At 57.0% G+C, this 18,106-nt stretch overlaps 1 protein-coding gene across 1 annotated transcript in view; it reads right to left on the bottom strand.

The window, feature by feature from the left end:
• Nucleotides 1-18,106, bottom strand: part of DMBT1 (deleted in malignant brain tumors 1) — a gene marked incomplete at its 3' end in the record, with an annotated part of 83,895 nt that overhangs the window by 58,648 nt on the left and 7,141 nt on the right. Inside the window, exons 9-31 of the mRNA XM_084525505.1 lie at nucleotides 17,188-17,499; nucleotides 17,015-17,056; nucleotides 16,104-16,415; nucleotides 14,330-14,641; nucleotides 14,157-14,198; nucleotides 13,246-13,557; nucleotides 11,471-11,782; nucleotides 11,298-11,339; nucleotides 10,387-10,698; nucleotides 10,084-10,125; nucleotides 8,612-8,923; nucleotides 8,439-8,480; nucleotides 7,528-7,839; nucleotides 7,225-7,266; nucleotides 5,753-6,064; nucleotides 5,580-5,621; nucleotides 4,669-4,980; nucleotides 4,366-4,407; nucleotides 2,894-3,205; nucleotides 2,721-2,762; nucleotides 1,810-2,121; nucleotides 1,507-1,548; nucleotides 35-346 (exon numbers count right to left, since the gene is read on the bottom strand). Coding sequence (XP_084381631.1) covers nucleotides 35-346; nucleotides 1,507-1,548; nucleotides 1,810-2,121; nucleotides 2,721-2,762; nucleotides 2,894-3,205; nucleotides 4,366-4,407; nucleotides 4,669-4,980; nucleotides 5,580-5,621; nucleotides 5,753-6,064; nucleotides 7,225-7,266; nucleotides 7,528-7,839; nucleotides 8,439-8,480; nucleotides 8,612-8,923; nucleotides 10,084-10,125; nucleotides 10,387-10,698; nucleotides 11,298-11,339; nucleotides 11,471-11,782; nucleotides 13,246-13,557; nucleotides 14,157-14,198; nucleotides 14,330-14,641; nucleotides 16,104-16,415; nucleotides 17,015-17,056; nucleotides 17,188-17,499 — 4,476 coding nt within the window. The remainder of the gene's footprint in view (nucleotides 1-34; nucleotides 347-1,506; nucleotides 1,549-1,809; nucleotides 2,122-2,720; nucleotides 2,763-2,893; nucleotides 3,206-4,365; nucleotides 4,408-4,668; nucleotides 4,981-5,579; nucleotides 5,622-5,752; nucleotides 6,065-7,224; nucleotides 7,267-7,527; nucleotides 7,840-8,438; nucleotides 8,481-8,611; nucleotides 8,924-10,083; nucleotides 10,126-10,386; nucleotides 10,699-11,297; nucleotides 11,340-11,470; nucleotides 11,783-13,245; nucleotides 13,558-14,156; nucleotides 14,199-14,329; nucleotides 14,642-16,103; nucleotides 16,416-17,014; nucleotides 17,057-17,187; nucleotides 17,500-18,106) is intronic.

Raw genomic sequence — 18,106 nt, 5'->3', positions numbered from 1 at the left:
CGCTCTGTGATTGATGGAGGAAAACCAACAGTACCTGAGCAGATAACACCTGCGTCTTCACTGTGCCCACAGTTGTGGACACCCCAGCCAGAGCTCCTGCACTCAAACAGGGAGGACTCATTCCCTGCGCACTGCACATCGTCCAGGTAAATGCTGCCACTGCCTTGTCCAAAATAAGCACTTCCCACTGCAGAAACAGCGTAGCCGCATCCCAGCTGCCTGCACACAACCTGGGCATCACTGAGGTCCCAGCCGTCATCACACACCGTGCCCCGGCTCCCATTCTGGTAGATCTCAATGCGTCCCTCACACCGGTTCCTGCCATTCACCAAGCTCAGCGAGCCACCTGGGAAAGCAGGGGAGAAGGAAAACGTGGGAAAAGCTGCTGGCACACAGGCACCTGCCCTCACCGTTGCACTTCATCACCACACCACTTTCAAGCCACCGGGATCAACACCCTCCACTCTATTCGAATCAGAGAATCAGTAAGCTTGGAAAAACCCTCCAAGATCATCTGCTCCAACCACCCCCTACCACCACTATCACCCACTAAACCATGTCCCCAAGCACCACGTCCAACCTCTCCTTGAACATCCCCAGGGATGGTGACGCCACCACCTCTCTGGGCAACCCATCCCAATGCCTGGCTGCTCTTCCTGAGGAGAAATGGCTCCTCATTTCCAACTTGAATCTCCCCTCATGGAACCTGAGCCCATTCCCTCTGGTCCTATCACTAGATACCTGTGAGAAGAGGCCGACCCCAGCTCCCCACACCTTCCTTTCAGGGAGCTGTAGAGAGCAATGCGGTCTCCTCTGAGCCTGTTCTCTCCAGACTGAACACCCCCAGTGCCCTCAGCCTCTCCCCATAGGACTTGTTTCCCAGGCCCTTCCCCAGCTTCATGGCCCTCCTCTGGACGCTCTCCAGGGCCTCGCTGTCCTTGTAGTGAGGGGCCCAAAGCTGAACCCAGCGCAGAGCACAGGGGGCGATCACCTCCCCGGCCCTGCTGGCTGCACCATCCCTGACACGAGCAGGGTGCCGCTGGCCTTGCCCACCTGGGCACACTGCCGGCTCGTGTTGAGGTGAGCACTGACCAGCTCCCCCAGCTCCTTTTTCATGCACAGCTTTCCAGCCCCTCTGCCCCAAGACTGTAGCGATGCACGGGGTTGCTGTGACCAATATGCAGGATCTGACACTTAGCCATGTTGAACCTCATCCCCTGGGGCTCTGCCCATCGATCCAACCTGACCAGGTCCCTCTGCAGGGACTTTCTACCTCCAGAAGATTGACACTTCCTCACAACTTGGCGTTGACTTAAAACCTACTGAGGGGGCACTTAATTCTCCCATACACATCATCAATTAAGATAGGAGAGAGAATAAGCCCCAACACGAAAGCCAGGGGAACACCACTCATGATGCCGGTGCAATCTGGACAGGGCATGGTGCAGCCCTGAGCTCTGAGTTCTCCGAGCCTGAAGAAAGGAGCCAGGGGAGATGCAGACGTACCTGGAGTTGCGGGACTTGGGGTTGTCGTCGTGGTTATTGCAGCTACAGAGGAAGGAAGAGAAAGAAGCAAGTGAGGGACTATGGGAGGAAGGCGCGTGACCAAGTTTGCTGCCAGCACTGGGGATGTCACTGCTGCCCTGTCACGCTGGCAATGTAGAGCGTGGGGATCTCAGCACGGGCATCCAGCATGGCAACAGAGCAAAATAGGAATGGGAAATGTAGCACTGAACCTTCTCCCCAACAGGCAATGTGGGGGCAATCTATGAAAGCATGACATGATTGATGGAGGAAAACCAACAGTACCTGAGCAGAGAACGCCTGCGTCTTCACTGTGTGCACAGTTGTGGACGCCCCAGCCAGAGCTCCTGCACTCAAACAGGGAGGACTCATTCCCGGTGCACTGCACATCGTCCAGGTAAATGCTGCCACTGCCTTGTCCAAAATAGGCACTTCCAAATGCAGAAACAGCGTAGCCGCATCCCAGCTGCCTGCACACAACCTGGGCATCATTGAGGTCCCAGCCGTCATCACACACCGTGCCCCGGCTCCCATTCTGGTAGATCTCAATGCGCCCCTCACACCGGTTCCTGCCGTTCACCAAGCTCAGCGAGCCACCTGGGAAAGCAGGGAACAAGGAAAACGTGGGAAAAGCTGCTGGCACACAGGCACCTGCCCTCACCATTGCATTTCAGCCCCACACCACTTTCAGGCCACCGCTATTGCCAACCTCCACGCTATTAGGCTCTGCTTTCGCCTGCCTCCGCTCTCCCATCCTTCTATTCTGTGACTCTCGTGCTCCTTCGAAAGGGATTGGGGGGGTTTGGTGGATGCAAGCTCAACGCGAGCCAGCAACGGGCCCCCATTGCCCACAGGGCCAGCCCTGATGTGGGGTGCACAAAGCACCACTGAGCTAGCCAGTTGGAAGGAGTGCTTGCCCCACTCTACTCAGCACATCTACGCCTGCACCTTGAGTCCTGTGTGCAGTTCTGGGCTCCAGGAAAGAAGGATACAAAAAGATTGCAGTCATTCCAACGGGGGCCGTAACAGCCCCAGGGGCATCACCATGCCCTGCCCTGGTGCGTGTGGCTCCCAGCACCGCCCTCCTGACCCTCCACACCTGGCACTGGGCAGCGTCAGACCGCCAAGCTGCTCGGGCTGCTAACCAGTGCTGCCTGAGAATGCGCAGAAAGGAGCCACGGGAGATGCAGACGTACCTGGAGTTGTGGTGGGAGTTGGGCTCGTCGTGGTTACTGCAGCTGCAGAGGAAGGAAGAGAGAGATGCAAGTGAGGGACTTAGAACAAGTGAGTTCCGAGCCTTCTCCACGTCAGGCACATAGGGGCAATTTATGAAAGCGCTCTGTGATTGATGGAGGAAAACCAACAGTACCTGAGCAGATAACACCTGCGTCTTCACTGTGCCCACAGTTGTGGACACCCCAGCCAGAGCTCCTGCACTCAAACAGGGAGGACTCATTCCCTGCGCACTGCACATCGTCCAGGTAAATGCTGCCACTGCCTTGTCCAAAATAAGCACTTCCCACTGCAGAAACAGCGTAGCCGCATCCCAGCTGCCTGCACACAACCTGGGCATCACTGAGGTCCCAGCCGTCATCACACACCGTGCCCCGGCTCCCATTCTGGTAGATCTCAATGCGTCCCTCACACCGGTTCCTGCCATTCACCAAGCTCAGCGAGCCACCTGGGAAAGCAGGGGAGAAGGAAAACGTGGGAAAAGCTGCTGGCACACAGGCACCTGCCCTCACCGTTGCACTTCATCACCACACCACTTTCAAGCCACCGGGATCAACACCCTCCACTCTATTCGAATCAGAGAATCAGTAAGCTTGGAAAAACCCTCCAAGATCATCTGCTCCAACCACCCCCTACCACCACTATCACCCACTAAACCATGTCCCCAAGCACCACGTCCAACCTCTCCTTGAACATCCCCAGGGATGGTGACGCCACCACCTCTCTGGGCAACCCATCCCAATGCCTGGCTGCTCTTCCTGAGGAGAAATGGCTCCTCATTTCCAACTTGAATCTCCCCTCATGGAACCTGAGCCCATTCCCTCTGGTCCTATCACTAGATACCTGTGAGAAGAGGCCGACCCCAGCTCCCCACACCTTCCTTTCAGGGAGCTGTAGAGAGCAATGCGGTCTCCTCTGAGCCTGTTCTCTCCAGACTGAACACCCCCAGTGCCCTCAGCCTCTCCCCATAGGACTTGTTTCCCAGGCCCTTCCCCAGCTTCATGGCCCTCCTCTGGACGCTCTCCAGGGCCTCGCTGTCCTTGTAGTGAGGGGCCCAAAGCTGAACCCAGCGCAGAGCACAGGGGGCGATCACCTCCCCGGCCCTGCTGGCTGCACCATCCCTGACACGAGCAGGGTGCCGCTGGCCTTGCCCACCTGGGCACACTGCCGGCTCGTGTTGAGGTGAGCACTGACCAGCTCCCCCAGCTCCTTTTTCATGCACAGCTTTCCAGCCCCTCTGCCCCAAGACTGTAGCGATGCACGGGGTTGCTGTGACCAATATGCAGGATCTGACACTTAGCCATGTTGAACCTCATCCCCTGGGGCTCTGCCCATCGATCCAACCTGACCAGGTCCCTCTGCAGGGACTTTCTACCTCCAGAAGATTGACACTTCCTCACAACTTGGCGTTGACTTAAAACCTACTGAGGGGGCACTTAATTCTCCCATACACATCATCAATTAAGATAGGAGAGAGAATAAGCCCCAACACGAAAGCCAGGGGAACACCACTCATGATGCCGGTGCAATCTGGACAGGGCATGGTGCAGCCCTGAGCTCTGAGTTCTCCGAGCCTGAAGAAAGGAGCCAGGGGAGATGCAGACGTACCTGGAGTTGCGGGACTTGGGGTTGTCGTCGTGGTTATTGCAGCTACAGAGGAAGGAAGAGAAAGAAGCAAGTGAGGGACTATGGGAGGAAGGCGCGTGACCAAGTTTGCTGCCAGCACTGGGGATGTCACTGCTGCCCTGTCACGCTGGCAATGTAGAGCGTGGGGATCTCAGCACGGGCATCCAGCATGGCAACAGAGCAAAATAGGAATGGGAAATGTAGCACTGAACCTTCTCCCCAACAGGCAATGTGGGGGCAATCTATGAAAGCATGACATGATTGATGGAGGAAAACCAACAGTACCTGAGCAGAGAACGCCTGCGTCTTCACTGTGTGCACAGTTGTGGACGCCCCAGCCAGAGCTCCTGCACTCAAACAGGGAGGACTCATTCCCGGTGCACTGCACATCGTCCAGGTAAATGCTGCCACTGCCTTGTCCAAAATAGGCACTTCCAAATGCAGAAACAGCGTAGCCGCATCCCAGCTGCCTGCACACAACCTGGGCATCATTGAGGTCCCAGCCGTCATCACACACCGTGCCCCGGCTCCCATTCTGGTAGATCTCAATGCGCCCCTCACACCGGTTCCTGCCGTTCACCAAGCTCAGCGAGCCACCTGGGAAAGCAGGGAACAAGGAAAACGTGGGAAAAGCTGCTGGCACACAGGCACCTGCCCTCACCATTGCATTTCAGCCCCACACCACTTTCAGGCCACCGCTATTGCCAACCTCCACGCTATTAGGCTCTGCTTTCGCCTGCCTCCGCTCTCCCATCCTTCTATTCTGTGACTCTCGTGCTCCTTCGAAAGGGATTGGGGGGGTTTGGTGGATGCAAGCTCAACGCGAGCCAGCAACGGGCCCCCATTGCCCACAGGGCCAGCCCTGATGTGGGGTGCACAAAGCACCACTGAGCTAGCCAGTTGGAAGGAGTGCTTGCCCCACTCTACTCAGCACATCTACGCCTGCACCTTGAGTCCTGTGTGCAGTTCTGGGCTCCAGGAAAGAAGGATACAAAAAGATTGCAGTCATTCCAACGGGGGCCGTAACAGCCCCAGGGGCATCACCATGCCCTGCCCTGGTGCGTGTGGCTCCCAGCACCGCCCTCCTGACCCTCCACACCTGGCACTGGGCAGCGTCAGACCGCCAAGCTGCTCGGGCTGCTAACCAGTGCTGCCTGAGAATGCGCAGAAAGGAGCCACGGGAGATGCAGACGTACCTGGAGTTGTGGTGGGAGTTGGGCTCGTCGTGGTTACTGCAGCTGCAGAGGAAGGAAGAGAGAGATGCAAGTGAGGGACTTAGAACAAGTGAGTTCCGAGCCTTCTCCACGTCAGGCACATAGGGGCAATTTATGAAAGCGCTCTGTGATTGATGGAGGAAAACCAACAGTACCTGAGCAGATAACACCTGCGTCTTCACTGTGCCCACAGTTGTGGACACCCCAGCCAGAGCTCCTGCACTCAAACAGGGAGGACTCATTCCCTGCGCACTGCACATCGTCCAGGTAAATGCTGCCACTGCCTTGTCCAAAATAAGCACTTCCCACTGCAGAAACAGCGTAGCCGCATCCCAGCTGCCTGCACACAACCTGGGCATCACTGAGGTCCCAGCCGTCATCACACACCGTGCCCCGGCTCCCATTCTGGTAGATCTCAATGCGTCCCTCACACCGGTTCCTGCCATTCACCAAGCTCAGCGAGCCACCTGGGAAAGCAGGGGAGAAGGAAAACGTGGGAAAAGCTGCTGGCACACAGGCACCTGCCCTCACCGTTGCACTTCATCACCACACCACTTTCAAGCCACCGGGATCAACACCCTCCACTCTATTCGAATCAGAGAATCAGTAAGCTTGGAAAAACCCTCCAAGATCATCTGCTCCAACCACCCCCTACCACCACTATCACCCACTAAACCATGTCCCCAAGCACCACGTCCAACCTCTCCTTGAACATCCCCAGGGATGGTGACGCCACCACCTCTCTGGGCAACCCATCCCAATGCCTGGCTGCTCTTCCTGAGGAGAAATGGCTCCTCATTTCCAACTTGAATCTCCCCTCATGGAACCTGAGCCCATTCCCTCTGGTCCTATCACTAGATACCTGTGAGAAGAGGCCGACCCCAGCTCCCCACACCTTCCTTTCAGGGAGCTGTAGAGAGCAATGCGGTCTCCTCTGAGCCTGTTCTCTCCAGACTGAACACCCCCAGTGCCCTCAGCCTCTCCCCATAGGACTTGTTTCCCAGGCCCTTCCCCAGCTTCATGGCCCTCCTCTGGATGCTCTCCAGGGCCTCGATATCCTTGTAGTGAGGGGCCCAAAGCTGAACCCAGCGCAGAGCACAGGGGGCGATCACCTCCCCGGCCCTGCTGGCTGCACCATCCCTGACACGAGCAGGGTGCCGCTGGCCTTGCCCACCTGGGCACACTGCCGGCTCGTGTTGAGGTGAGCACTGACCAGCTCCCCCAGCTCCTTTTTCATGCACAGCTTTCCAGCCCCTCTGCCCCAAGACTGTAGCGATGCACGGGGTTGCTGTGACCAATATGCAGGATCTGACACTTAGCCATGTTGAACCTCATCCCCTGGGGCTCTGCCCATCGATCCAACCTGACCAGGTCCCTCTGCAGGGACTTTCTACCTCCAGAAGATTGACACTTCCTCACAACTTGGCGTTGACTTAAAACCTACTGAGGGGGCACTTAATTCTCCCATACACATCATCAATTAAGATAGGAGAGAGAATAAGCCCCAACACGAAAGCCAGGGGAACACCACTCATGATGCCGGTGCAATCTGGACAGGGCATGGTGCAGCCCTGAGCTCTGAGTTCTCCGAGCCTGAAGAAAGGAGCCAGGGGAGATGCAGACGTACCTGGAGTTGCGGGACTTGGGGTTGTCGTCGTGGTTATTGCAGCTACAGAGGAAGGAAGAGAAAGAAGCAAGTGAGGGACTATGGGAGGAAGGCGCGTGACCAAGTTTGCTGCCAGCACTGGGGATGTCACTGCTGCCCTGTCACGCTGGCAATGTAGAGCGTGGGGATCTCAGCACGGGCATCCAGCATGGCAACAGAGCAAAATAGGAATGGGAAATGTAGCACTGAACCTTCTCCCCAACAGGCAATGTGGGGGCAATCTATGAAAGCATGACATGATTGATGGAGGAAAACCAACAGTACCTGAGCAGAGAACGCCTGCGTCTTCACTGTGTGCACAGTTGTGGACGCCCCAGCCAGAGCTCCTGCACTCAAACAGGGAGGACTCATTCCCGGTGCACTGCACATCGTCCAGGTAAATGCTGCCACTGCCTTGTCCAAAATAGGCACTTCCAAATGCAGAAACAGCGTAGCCGCATCCCAGCTGCCTGCACACAACCTGGGCATCATTGAGGTCCCAGCCGTCATCACACACCGTGCCCCGGCTCCCATTCTGGTAGATCTCAATGCGCCCCTCACACCGGTTCCTGCCGTTCACCAAGCTCAGCGAGCCACCTGGGAAAGCAGGGAACAAGGAAAACGTGGGAAAAGCTGCTGGCACACAGGCACCTGCCCTCACCATTGCATTTCAGCCCCACACCACTTTCAGGCCACCGCTATTGCCAACCTCCACGCTATTAGGCTCTGCTTTCGCCTGCCTCCGCTCTCCCATCCTTCTATTCTGTGACTCTCGTGCTCCTTCGAAAGGGATTGGGGGGGTTTGGTGGATGCAAGCTCAACGCGAGCCAGCAACGGGCCCCCATTGCCCACAGGGCCAGCCCTGATGTGGGGTGCACAAAGCACCACTGAGCTAGCCAGTTGGAAGGAGTGCTTGCCCCACTCTACTCAGCACATCTACGCCTGCACCTTGAGTCCTGTGTGCAGTTCTGGGCTCCAGGAAAGAAGGATACAAAAAGATTGCAGTCATTCCAACGGGGGCCGTAACAGCCCCAGGGGCATCACCATGCCCTGCCCTGGTGCGTGTGGCTCCCAGCACCGCCCTCCTGACCCTCCACACCTGGCACTGGGCAGCGTCAGACCGCCAAGCTGCTCGGGCTGCTAACCAGTGCTGCCTGAGAATGCGCAGAAAGGAGCCACGGGAGATGCAGACGTACCTGGAGTTGTGGTGGGAGTTGGGCTCGTCGTGGTTACTGCAGCTGCAGAGGAAGGAAGAGAGAGATGCAAGTGAGGGACTTAGAACAAGTGAGTTCCGAGCCTTCTCCACGTCAGGCACATAGGGGCAATTTATGAAAGCGCTCTGTGATTGATGGAGGAAAACCAACAGTACCTGAGCAGATAACACCTGCGTCTTCACTGTGCCCACAGTTGTGGACACCCCAGCCAGAGCTCCTGCACTCAAACAGGGAGGACTCATTCCCTGCGCACTGCACATCGTCCAGGTAAATGCTGCCACTGCCTTGTCCAAAATAAGCACTTCCCACTGCAGAAACAGCGTAGCCGCATCCCAGCTGCCTGCACACAACCTGGGCATCACTGAGGTCCCAGCCGTCATCACACACCGTGCCCCGGCTCCCATTCTGGTAGATCTCAATGCGTCCCTCACACCGGTTCCTGCCATTCACCAAGCTCAGCGAGCCACCTGGGAAAGCAGGGGAGAAGGAAAACGTGGGAAAAGCTGCTGGCACACAGGCACCTGCCCTCACCGTTGCACTTCATCACCACACCACTTTCAAGCCACCGGGATCAACACCCTCCACTCTATTCGAATCAGAGAATCAGTAAGCTTGGAAAAACCCTCCAAGATCATCTGCTCCAACCACCCCCTACCACCACTATCACCCACTAAACCATGTCCCCAAGCACCACGTCCAACCTCTCCTTGAACATCCCCAGGGATGGTGACGCCACCACCTCTCTGGGCAACCCATCCCAATGCCTGGCTGCTCTTCCTGAGGAGAAATGGCTCCTCATTTCCAACTTGAATCTCCCCTCATGGAACCTGAGCCCATTCCCTCTGGTCCTATCACTAGATACCTGTGAGAAGAGGCCGACCCCAGCTCCCCACACCTTCCTTTCAGGGAGCTGTAGAGAGCAATGCGGTCTCCTCTGAGCCTGTTCTCTCCAGACTGAACACCCCCAGTGCCCTCAGCCTCTCCCCATAGGACTTGTTTCCCAGGCCCTTCCCCAGCTTCATGGCCCTCCTCTGGACGCTCTCCAGGGCCTCGCTGTCCTTGTAGTGAGGGGCCCAAAGCTGAACCCAGCGCAGAGCACAGGGGGCGATCACCTCCCCGGCCCTGCTGGCTGCACCATCCCTGACACGAGCAGGGTGCCGCTGGCCTTGCCCACCTGGGCACACTGCCGGCTCGTGTTGAGGTGAGCACTGACCAGCTCCCCCAGCTCCTTTTTCATGCACAGCTTTCCAGCCCCTCTGCCCCAAGACTGTAGCGATGCACGGGGTTGCTGTGACCAATATGCAGGATCTGACACTTAGCCATGTTGAACCTCATCCCCTGGGGCTCTGCCCATCGATCCAACCTGACCAGGTCCCTCTGCAGGGACTTTCTACCTCCAGAAGATTGACACTTCCTCACAACTTGGCGTTGACTTAAAACCTACTGAGGGGGCACTTAATTCTCCCATACACATCATCAATTAAGATAGGAGAGAGAATAAGCCCCAACACGAAAGCCAGGGGAACACCACTCATGATGCCGGTGCAATCTGGACAGGGCATGGTGCAGCCCTGAGCTCTGAGTTCTCCGAGCCTGAAGAAAGGAGCCAGGGGAGATGCAGACGTACCTGGAGTTGCGGGACTTGGGGTTGTCGTCGTGGTTATTGCAGCTACAGAGGAAGGAAGAGAAAGAAGCAAGTGAGGGACTATGGGAGGAAGGCGCGTGACCAAGTTTGCTGCCAGCACTGGGGATGTCACTGCTGCCCTGTCACGCTGGCAATGTAGAGCGTGGGGATCTCAGCACGGGCATCCAGCATGGCAACAGAGCAAAATAGGAATGGGAAATGTAGCACTGAACCTTCTCCCCAACAGGCAATGTGGGGGCAATCTATGAAAGCATGACATGATTGATGGAGGAAAACCAACAGTACCTGAGCAGAGAACGCCTGCGTCTTCACTGTGTGCACAGTTGTGGACGCCCCAGCCAGAGCTCCTGCACTCAAACAGGGAGGACTCATTCCCGGTGCACTGCACATCGTCCAGGTAAATGCTGCCACTGCCTTGTCCAAAATAGGCACTTCCAAATGCAGAAACAGCGTAGCCGCATCCCAGCTGCCTGCACACAACCTGGGCATCATTGAGGTCCCAGCCGTCATCACACACCGTGCCCCGGCTCCCATTCTGGTAGATCTCAATGCGCCCCTCACACCGGTTCCTGCCGTTCACCAAGCTCAGCGAGCCACCTGGGAAAGCAGGGAACAAGGAAAACGTGGGAAAAGCTGCTGGCACACAGGCACCTGCCCTCACCATTGCATTTGAGCCCCACACCACTTTCAGGCCACCGCTATTGCCAACCTCCACGCTATTAGGCTCTGCTTTCGCCTGCCTCCGCTCTCCCATCCTTCTATTCTGTGACTCTCGTGCTCCTTCGAAAGGGATTGGGGGGGTTTGGTGGATGCAAGCTCAACGCGAGCCAGCAACGGGCCCCCATTGCCCACAGGGCCAGCCCTGATGTGGGGTGCACAAAGCACCACTGAGCTAGCCAGTTGGAAGGAGTGCTTGCCCCACTCTACTCAGCACATCTACGCCTGCACCTTGAGTCCTGTGTGCAGTTCTGGGCTCCAGGAAAGAAGGATACAAAAAGATTGCAGTCATTCCAACGGGGGCCGTAACAGCCCCAGGGGCATCACCATGCCCTGCCCTGGTGCGTGTGGCTCCCAGCACCGCCCTCCTGACCCTCCACACCTGGCACTGGGCAGCGTCAGACCGCCAAGCTGCTCGGGCTGCTAACCAGTGCTGCCTGAGAATGCGCAGAAAGGAGCCACGGGAGATGCAGACGTACCTGGAGTTGTGGTGGGAGTTGGGCTCGTCGTGGTTACTGCAGCTGCAGAGGAAGGAAGAGAGAGATGCAAGTGAGGGACTTAGAACAAGTGAGTTCCGAGCCTTCTCCACGTCAGGCACATAGGGGCAATTTATGAAAGCGCTCTGTGATTGATGGAGGAAAACCAACAGTACCTGAGCAGATAACACCTGCGTCTTCACTGTGCCCACAGTTGTGGACACCCCAGCCAGTGCTCCTGCACTCAAACAGGGAGGACTCATTCCCTGCGCACTGCACATCGTCCAGGTAAATGCTGCCACTGCCTTGTCCAAAATAAGCACTTCCCACTGCAGAAACAGCGTAGCCGCATCCCAGCTGCCTGCACACAACCTGGGCATCACTGAGGTCCCAGCCGTCATCACACACCGTGCCCCGGCTCCCATTCTGGTAGATCTCAATGCGTCCCTCACACCGGTTCCTGCCATTCACCAAGCTCAGCGAGCCACCTGGGAAAGCAGGGGAGAAGGAAAACGTGGGAAAAGCTGCTGGCACACAGGCACCTGCCCTCACCGTTGCACTTCATCACCACACCACTTTCAAGCCACCGGGATCAACACCCTCCACTCTATTCGAATCAGAGAATCAGTAAGCTTGGAAAAACCCTCCAAGATCATCTGCTCCAACCACCCCCTACCACCACTATCACCCACTAAACCATGTCCCCAAGCACCACGTCCAACCTCTCCTTGAACATCCCCAGGGATGGTGACGCCACCACCTCTCTGGGCAACCCATCCCAATGCCTGGCTGCTCTTCCTGAGGAGAAATGGCTCCTCATTTCCAACTTGAATCTCCCCTCATGGAACCTGAGCCCATTCCCTCTGGTCCTATCACTAGATACCTGTGAGAAGAGGCCGACCCCAGCTCCCCACACCTTCCTTTCAGGGAGCTGTAGAGAGCAATGCGGTCTCCTCTGAGCCTGTTCTCTCCAGACTGAACACCCCCAGTGCCCTCAGCCTCTCCCCATAGGACTTGTTTCCCAGGCCCTTCCCCAGCTTCATGGCCCTCCTCTGGACGCTCTCCAGGGCCTCGCTGTCCTTGTAGTGAGGGGCCCAAAGCTGAACCCAGCGCAGAGCACAGGGGGCGATCACCTCCCCGGCCCTGCTGGCTGCACCATCCCTGACACGAGCAGGGTGCCGCTGGCCTTGCCCACCTGGGCACACTGCCGGCTCGTGTTGAGGTGAGCACTGACCAGCTCCCCCAGCTCCTTTTTCATGCACAGCTTTCCAGCCCCTCTGCCCCAAGACTGTAGCGATGCACGGGGTTGCTGTGACCAATATGCAGGATCTGACACTTAGCCATGTTGAACCTCATCCCCTGGGGCTCTGCCCATCGATCCAACCTGACCAGGGCCCTCTGCAGGGACTTTCTACCTCCAGAAGATTGACACTTCCTCACAACTTGGCGTTGACTTAAAACCTACTGAGGGGGCACTTAATTCTCCCATACACATCATCAATTAAGATAGGAGAGAGAATAAGCCCCAACACGAAAGCCAGGGGAACACCACTCATGATGCCGGTGCAATCTGGACAGGGCATGGTGCAGCCCTGAGCTCTGAGTTCTCCGAGCCTGAAGAAAGGAGCCAGGGGAGATGCAGACGTACCTGGAGTTGCGGGACTTGGGGTTGTCGTCGTGGTTATTGCAGCTACAGAGGAAGGAAGAGAAAGAAGCAAGTGAGGGACTATGGGAGGAAGGCGCGTGACCAAGTTTGCTGCCAGCACTGGGGATGTCACTGCTGCCCTGTCACGCTGGCAATGTAGAGCGTGGGGATCTCAGCACGGGCATCCAGCATGGCAACAGAGCAAAATAGGAATGGGAAATGTAGCACTGAACCTTCTCCCCAACAGGCAATGTGGGGGCAATCTATGAAAGCATGACATGATTGATGGAGGAAAACCAACAGTACCTGAGCAGAGAACGCCTGCGTCTTCACTGTGTGCACAGTTGTGGACGCCCCAGCCAGAGCTCCTGCACTCAAACAGGGAGGACTCATTCCCGGTGCACTGCACATCGTCCAGGTAAATGCTGCCACTGCCTTGTCCAAAATAGGCACTTCCAAATGCAGAAACAGCGTAGCCGCATCCCAGCTGCCTGCACACAACCTGGGCATCATTGAGGTCCCAGCCGTCATCACACACCGTGCCCCGGCTCCCATTCTGGTAGATCTCAATGCGCCCCTCACACCGGTTCCTGCCGTTCACCAAGCTCAGCGAGCCACCTGGGAAAGCAGGGAACAAGGAAAACGTGGGAAAAGCTGCTGGCACACAGGCACCTGCCCTCACCATTGCATTTCAGCCCCACACCACTTTCAGGCCACCGCTATTGCCAACCTCCACGCTATTAGGCTCTGCTTTCGCCTGCCTCCGCTCTCCCATCCTTCTATTCTGTGACTCTCGTGCTCCTTCGAAAGGGATTGGGGGGGTTTGGTGGATGCAAGCTCAACGCGAGCCAGCAACGGGCCCCCATTGCCCACAGGGCCAGCCCTGATGTGGGGTGCACAAAGCACCACTGAGCTAGCCAGTTGGAAGGAGTGCTTGCCCCACTCTACTCAGCACATCTACGCCTGCACCTTGAGTCCTGTGTGCAGTTCTGGGCTCCAGGAAAGAAGGATACAAAAAGATTGCAGTCATTCCAACGGGGGCCGTAACAGCCCCAGGGGCATCACCATGCCCTGCCCTGGTGCGTGTGGCTCCCAGCACCGCCCTCCTGACCCTCCACACCTGGCACTGGGCAGCGTCAGACCGCCAAGCTGCTCGGGCTGCTAACCAGTGCTGCCTGAGAATGCGCAGAAAGGAGCCACGGGAGATGCAGACGTACCTGGAGTTGTGGTGGGAGTTGGGCTCGTCGTGGTTACTGCAGCTGCAGAGGAAGGAAGAGAGAGATGCAAGTGAGGGACTTAGAACAAGTGAGTTCCGAGCCTTCTCCACGTCAGGCACATAGGGGCAATTTATGAAAGCGCTCTGTGATTGATGGAGGAAAACCAACAGTACCTGAGCAGATAACACCTGCGTCTTCACTGTGCCCACAGTTGTGGACACCCCAGCCAGAGCTCCTGCACTCAAACAGGGAGGACTCATTCCCTGCGCACTGCACATCGTCCAGGTAAATGCTGCCACTGCCTTGTCCAAAATAAGCACTTCCCACTGCAGAAACAGCGTAGCCGCATCCCAGCTGCCTGCACACAACCTGGGCATCACTGAGGTCCCAGCCGTCATCACACACCGTGCCCCGGCTCCCATTCTGGTAGATCTCAATGCGTCCCTCACACCGGTTCCTGCCATTCACCAAGCTCAGCGAGCCACCTGGGAAAGCAGGGGAGAAGGAAAACGTGGGAAAAGCTGCTGGCACACAGGCACCTGCCCTCACCGTTGCACTTCATCACCACACCACTTTCAAGCCACCGGGATCAACACCCTCCACTCTATTCGAATCAGAGAATCAGTAAGCTTGGAAAAACCCTCCAAGATCATCTGCTCCAACCACCCCCTACCACCACTATCACCCACTAAACCATGTCCCCAAGCACCACGTCCAACCTCTCCTTGAACATCCCCAGGGATGGTGACGCCACCACCTCTCTGGGCAACCCATCCCAATGCCTGGCTGCTCTTCCTGAGGAGAAATGGCTCCTCATTTCCAACTTGAATCTCCCCTCATGGAACCTGAGCCCATTCCCTCTGGTCCTATCACTAGATACCTGTGAGAAGAGGCCGACCCCAGCTCCCCACACCTTCCTTTCAGGGAGCTGTAGAGAGCAATGCGGTCTCCTCTGAGCCTGTTCTCTCCAGACTGAACACCCCCAGTGCCCTCAGCCTCTCCCCATAGGACTTGTTTCCCAGGCCCTTCCCCAGCTTCATGGCCCTCCTCTGGATGCTCTCCAGGGCCTCGATATCCTTGTAGTGAGGGGCCCAAAGCTGAACCCAGCGCAGAGCACAGGGGGCGATCACCTCCCCGGCCCTGCTGGCTGCACCATCCCTGACACGAGCAGGGTGCCGCTGGCCTTGCCCACCTGGGCACACTGCCGGCTCGTGTTGAGGTGAGCACTGACCAGCTCCCCCAGCTCCTTTTTCATGCACAGCTTTCCAGCCCCTCTGCCCCAAGACTGTAGCGATGCACGGGGTTGCTGTGACCAATATGCAGGATCTGACACTTAGCCATGTTGAACCTCATCCCCTGGGGCTCTGCCCATCGATCCAACCTGACCAGGGCCCTCTGCAGGGACTTTCTACCTCCAGAAGATTGACACTTCCTCACAACTTGGCGTTGACTTAAAACCTACTGAGGGGGCACTTAATTCTCCCATACACATCATCAATTAAGATAGGAGAGAGAATAAGCCCCAACACGAAAGCCAGGGGAACACCACTCATGATGCCGGTGCAATCTGGACAGGGCATGGTGCACCCTGAGCTCTGAGTTCTCCGAGCCTGAAGAAAGGAGCCAGGGGAGATGCAGACGTACCTGGAGTTGCGGGACTTGGGGTTGTCGTCGTGGTTATTGCAGCTACAGAGGAAGGAAGAGAAAGAAGCAAGTGAGGGACTATGGGAGGAAGGCGCGTGACCAAGTTTGCTGCCAGCACTGGGGATGTCACTGCTGCCCTGTCACGCTGGCAATGTAGAGCGTGGGGATCTCAGCACGGGCATCCAGCATGGCAACAGAGCAAAATAGGAATGGGAAATGTAGCACTGAACCTTCTCCCCAACAGGCAATGTGGGGGCAATCTATGAAAGCATGACATGATTGATGGAGGAAAACCAACAGTACCTGAGCAGAGAACGCCTGCGTCTTCACTGTGTGCACAGTTGTGGACGCCCCAGCCAGAGCTCCTGCACTCAAACAGGGAGGACTCATTCCCGGTGCACTGCACATCGTCCAGGTAAATGCTGCCACTGCCTTGTCCAAAATAGGCACTTCCAAATGCAGAAACAGCGTAGCCGCATCCCAGCTGCCTGCACACAACCTGGGCATCATTGAGGTCCCAGCCGTCATCACACACCGTGCCCCGGCTCCCATTCTGGTAGATCTCAATGCGCCCCTCACACCGGTTCCTGCCGTTCACCAAGCTCAGCGAGCCACCTGGGAAAGCAGGGAACAAGGAAAACGTGGGAAAAGCTGCTGGCACACAGGCACCTGCCCTCACCATTGCATTTCAGCCCCACACCACTTTCAGGCCACCGCTATTGCCAACCTCCACGCTATTAGGCTCTGCTTTCGCCTGCCTCCGCTCTCCCATCCTTCTATTCTGTGACTCTCGTGCTCCTTCGAAAGGGATTGGGGGGGTTTGGTGGATGCAAGCTCAACGCGAGCCAGCAACGGGCCCCCATTGCCCACAGGGCCAGCCCTGATGTGGGGTGCACAAAGCACCACTGAGCTAGCCAGTTGGAAGGAGTGCTTGCCCCACTCTACTCAGCACATCTACGCCTGCACCTTGAGTCCTGTGTGCAGTTCTGGGCTCCAGGAAAGAAGGATACAAAAAGATTGCAGTCATTCCAACGGGGGCCGTAACAGCCCCAGGGGCATCACCATGCCCTGCCCTGGTGCGTGTGGCTCCCAGCACCGCCCTCCTGACCCTCCACACCTGGCACTGGGCAGCGTCAGACCGCCAAGCTGCTCGGGCTGCTAACCAGTGCTGCCTGAGAATGCGCAGAAAGGAGCCACGGGAGATGCAGACGTACCTGGAGTTGTGGTGGGAGTTGGGCTCGTCGTGGTTACTGCAGCTGCAGAGGAAGGAAGAGAGAGATGCAAGTGAGGGACTTAGAACAAGTGAGTTCCGAGCCTTCTCCACGTCAGGCACATAGGGGCAATTTATGAAAGCGCTCTGTGATTGATGGAGGAAAACCAACAGTACCTGAGCAGATAACACCTGCGTCTTCACTGTGCCCACAGTTGTGGACACCCCAGCCAGAGCTCCTGCACTCAAACAGGGAGGACTCATTCCCTGCGCACTGCACATCGTCCAGGTAAATGCTGCCACTGCCTTGTCCAAAATAAGCACTTCCCACTGCAGAAACAGCGTAGCCGCATCCCAGCTGCCTGCACACAACCTGGGCATCACTGAGGTCCCAGCCGTCATCACACACCGTGCCCCGGCTCCCATTCTGGTAGATCTCAATGCGTCCCTCACACCGGTTCCTGCCATTCACCAAGCTCAGCGAGCCACCTGGGAAAGCAGGGGAGAAGGAAAACGTGGGAAAAGCTGCTGGCACACAGGCACCTGCCCTCACCGTTGCACTTCATCACCACACCACTTTCAAGCCACCGGGATCAACACCCTCCACTCTATTCGAATCAGAGAATCAGTAAGCTTGGAAAAACCCTCCAAGATCATCTGCTCCAACCACCCCCTACCACCACTATCACCCACTAAACCATGTCCCCAAGCACCACGTCCAACCTCTCCTTGAACATCCCCAGGGATGGTGACGCCACCACCTCTCTGGGCAACCCATCCCAATGCCTGGCTGCTCTTCCTGAGGAGAAATGGCTCCTCATTTCCAACTTGAATCTCCCCTCATGGAACCTGAGCCCATTCCCTCTGGTCCTATCACTAGATACCTGTGAGAAGAGGCCGACCCCAGCTCCCCACACCTTCCTTTCAGGGAGCTGTAGAGAGCAATGCGGTCTCCTCTGAGCCTGTTCTCTCCAGACTGAACACCCCCAGTGCCCTCAGCCTCTCCCCATAGGACTTGTTTCCCAGGCCCTTCCCCAGCTTCATGGCCCTCCTCTGGATGCTCTCCAGGGCCTCGATATCCTTGTAGTGAGGGGCC

Source organism: Aythya ferina (genome assembly GCF_964211825.1).
Source record: "Aythya ferina genome assembly, chromosome: 7".
Taxonomy (NCBI): Eukaryota; Metazoa; Chordata; class Aves; order Anseriformes; family Anatidae; genus Aythya; species Aythya ferina.
Note: the sequence above shows the minus strand (reverse complement) of the source record. Positions and strands in the feature narration are given on the sequence as shown.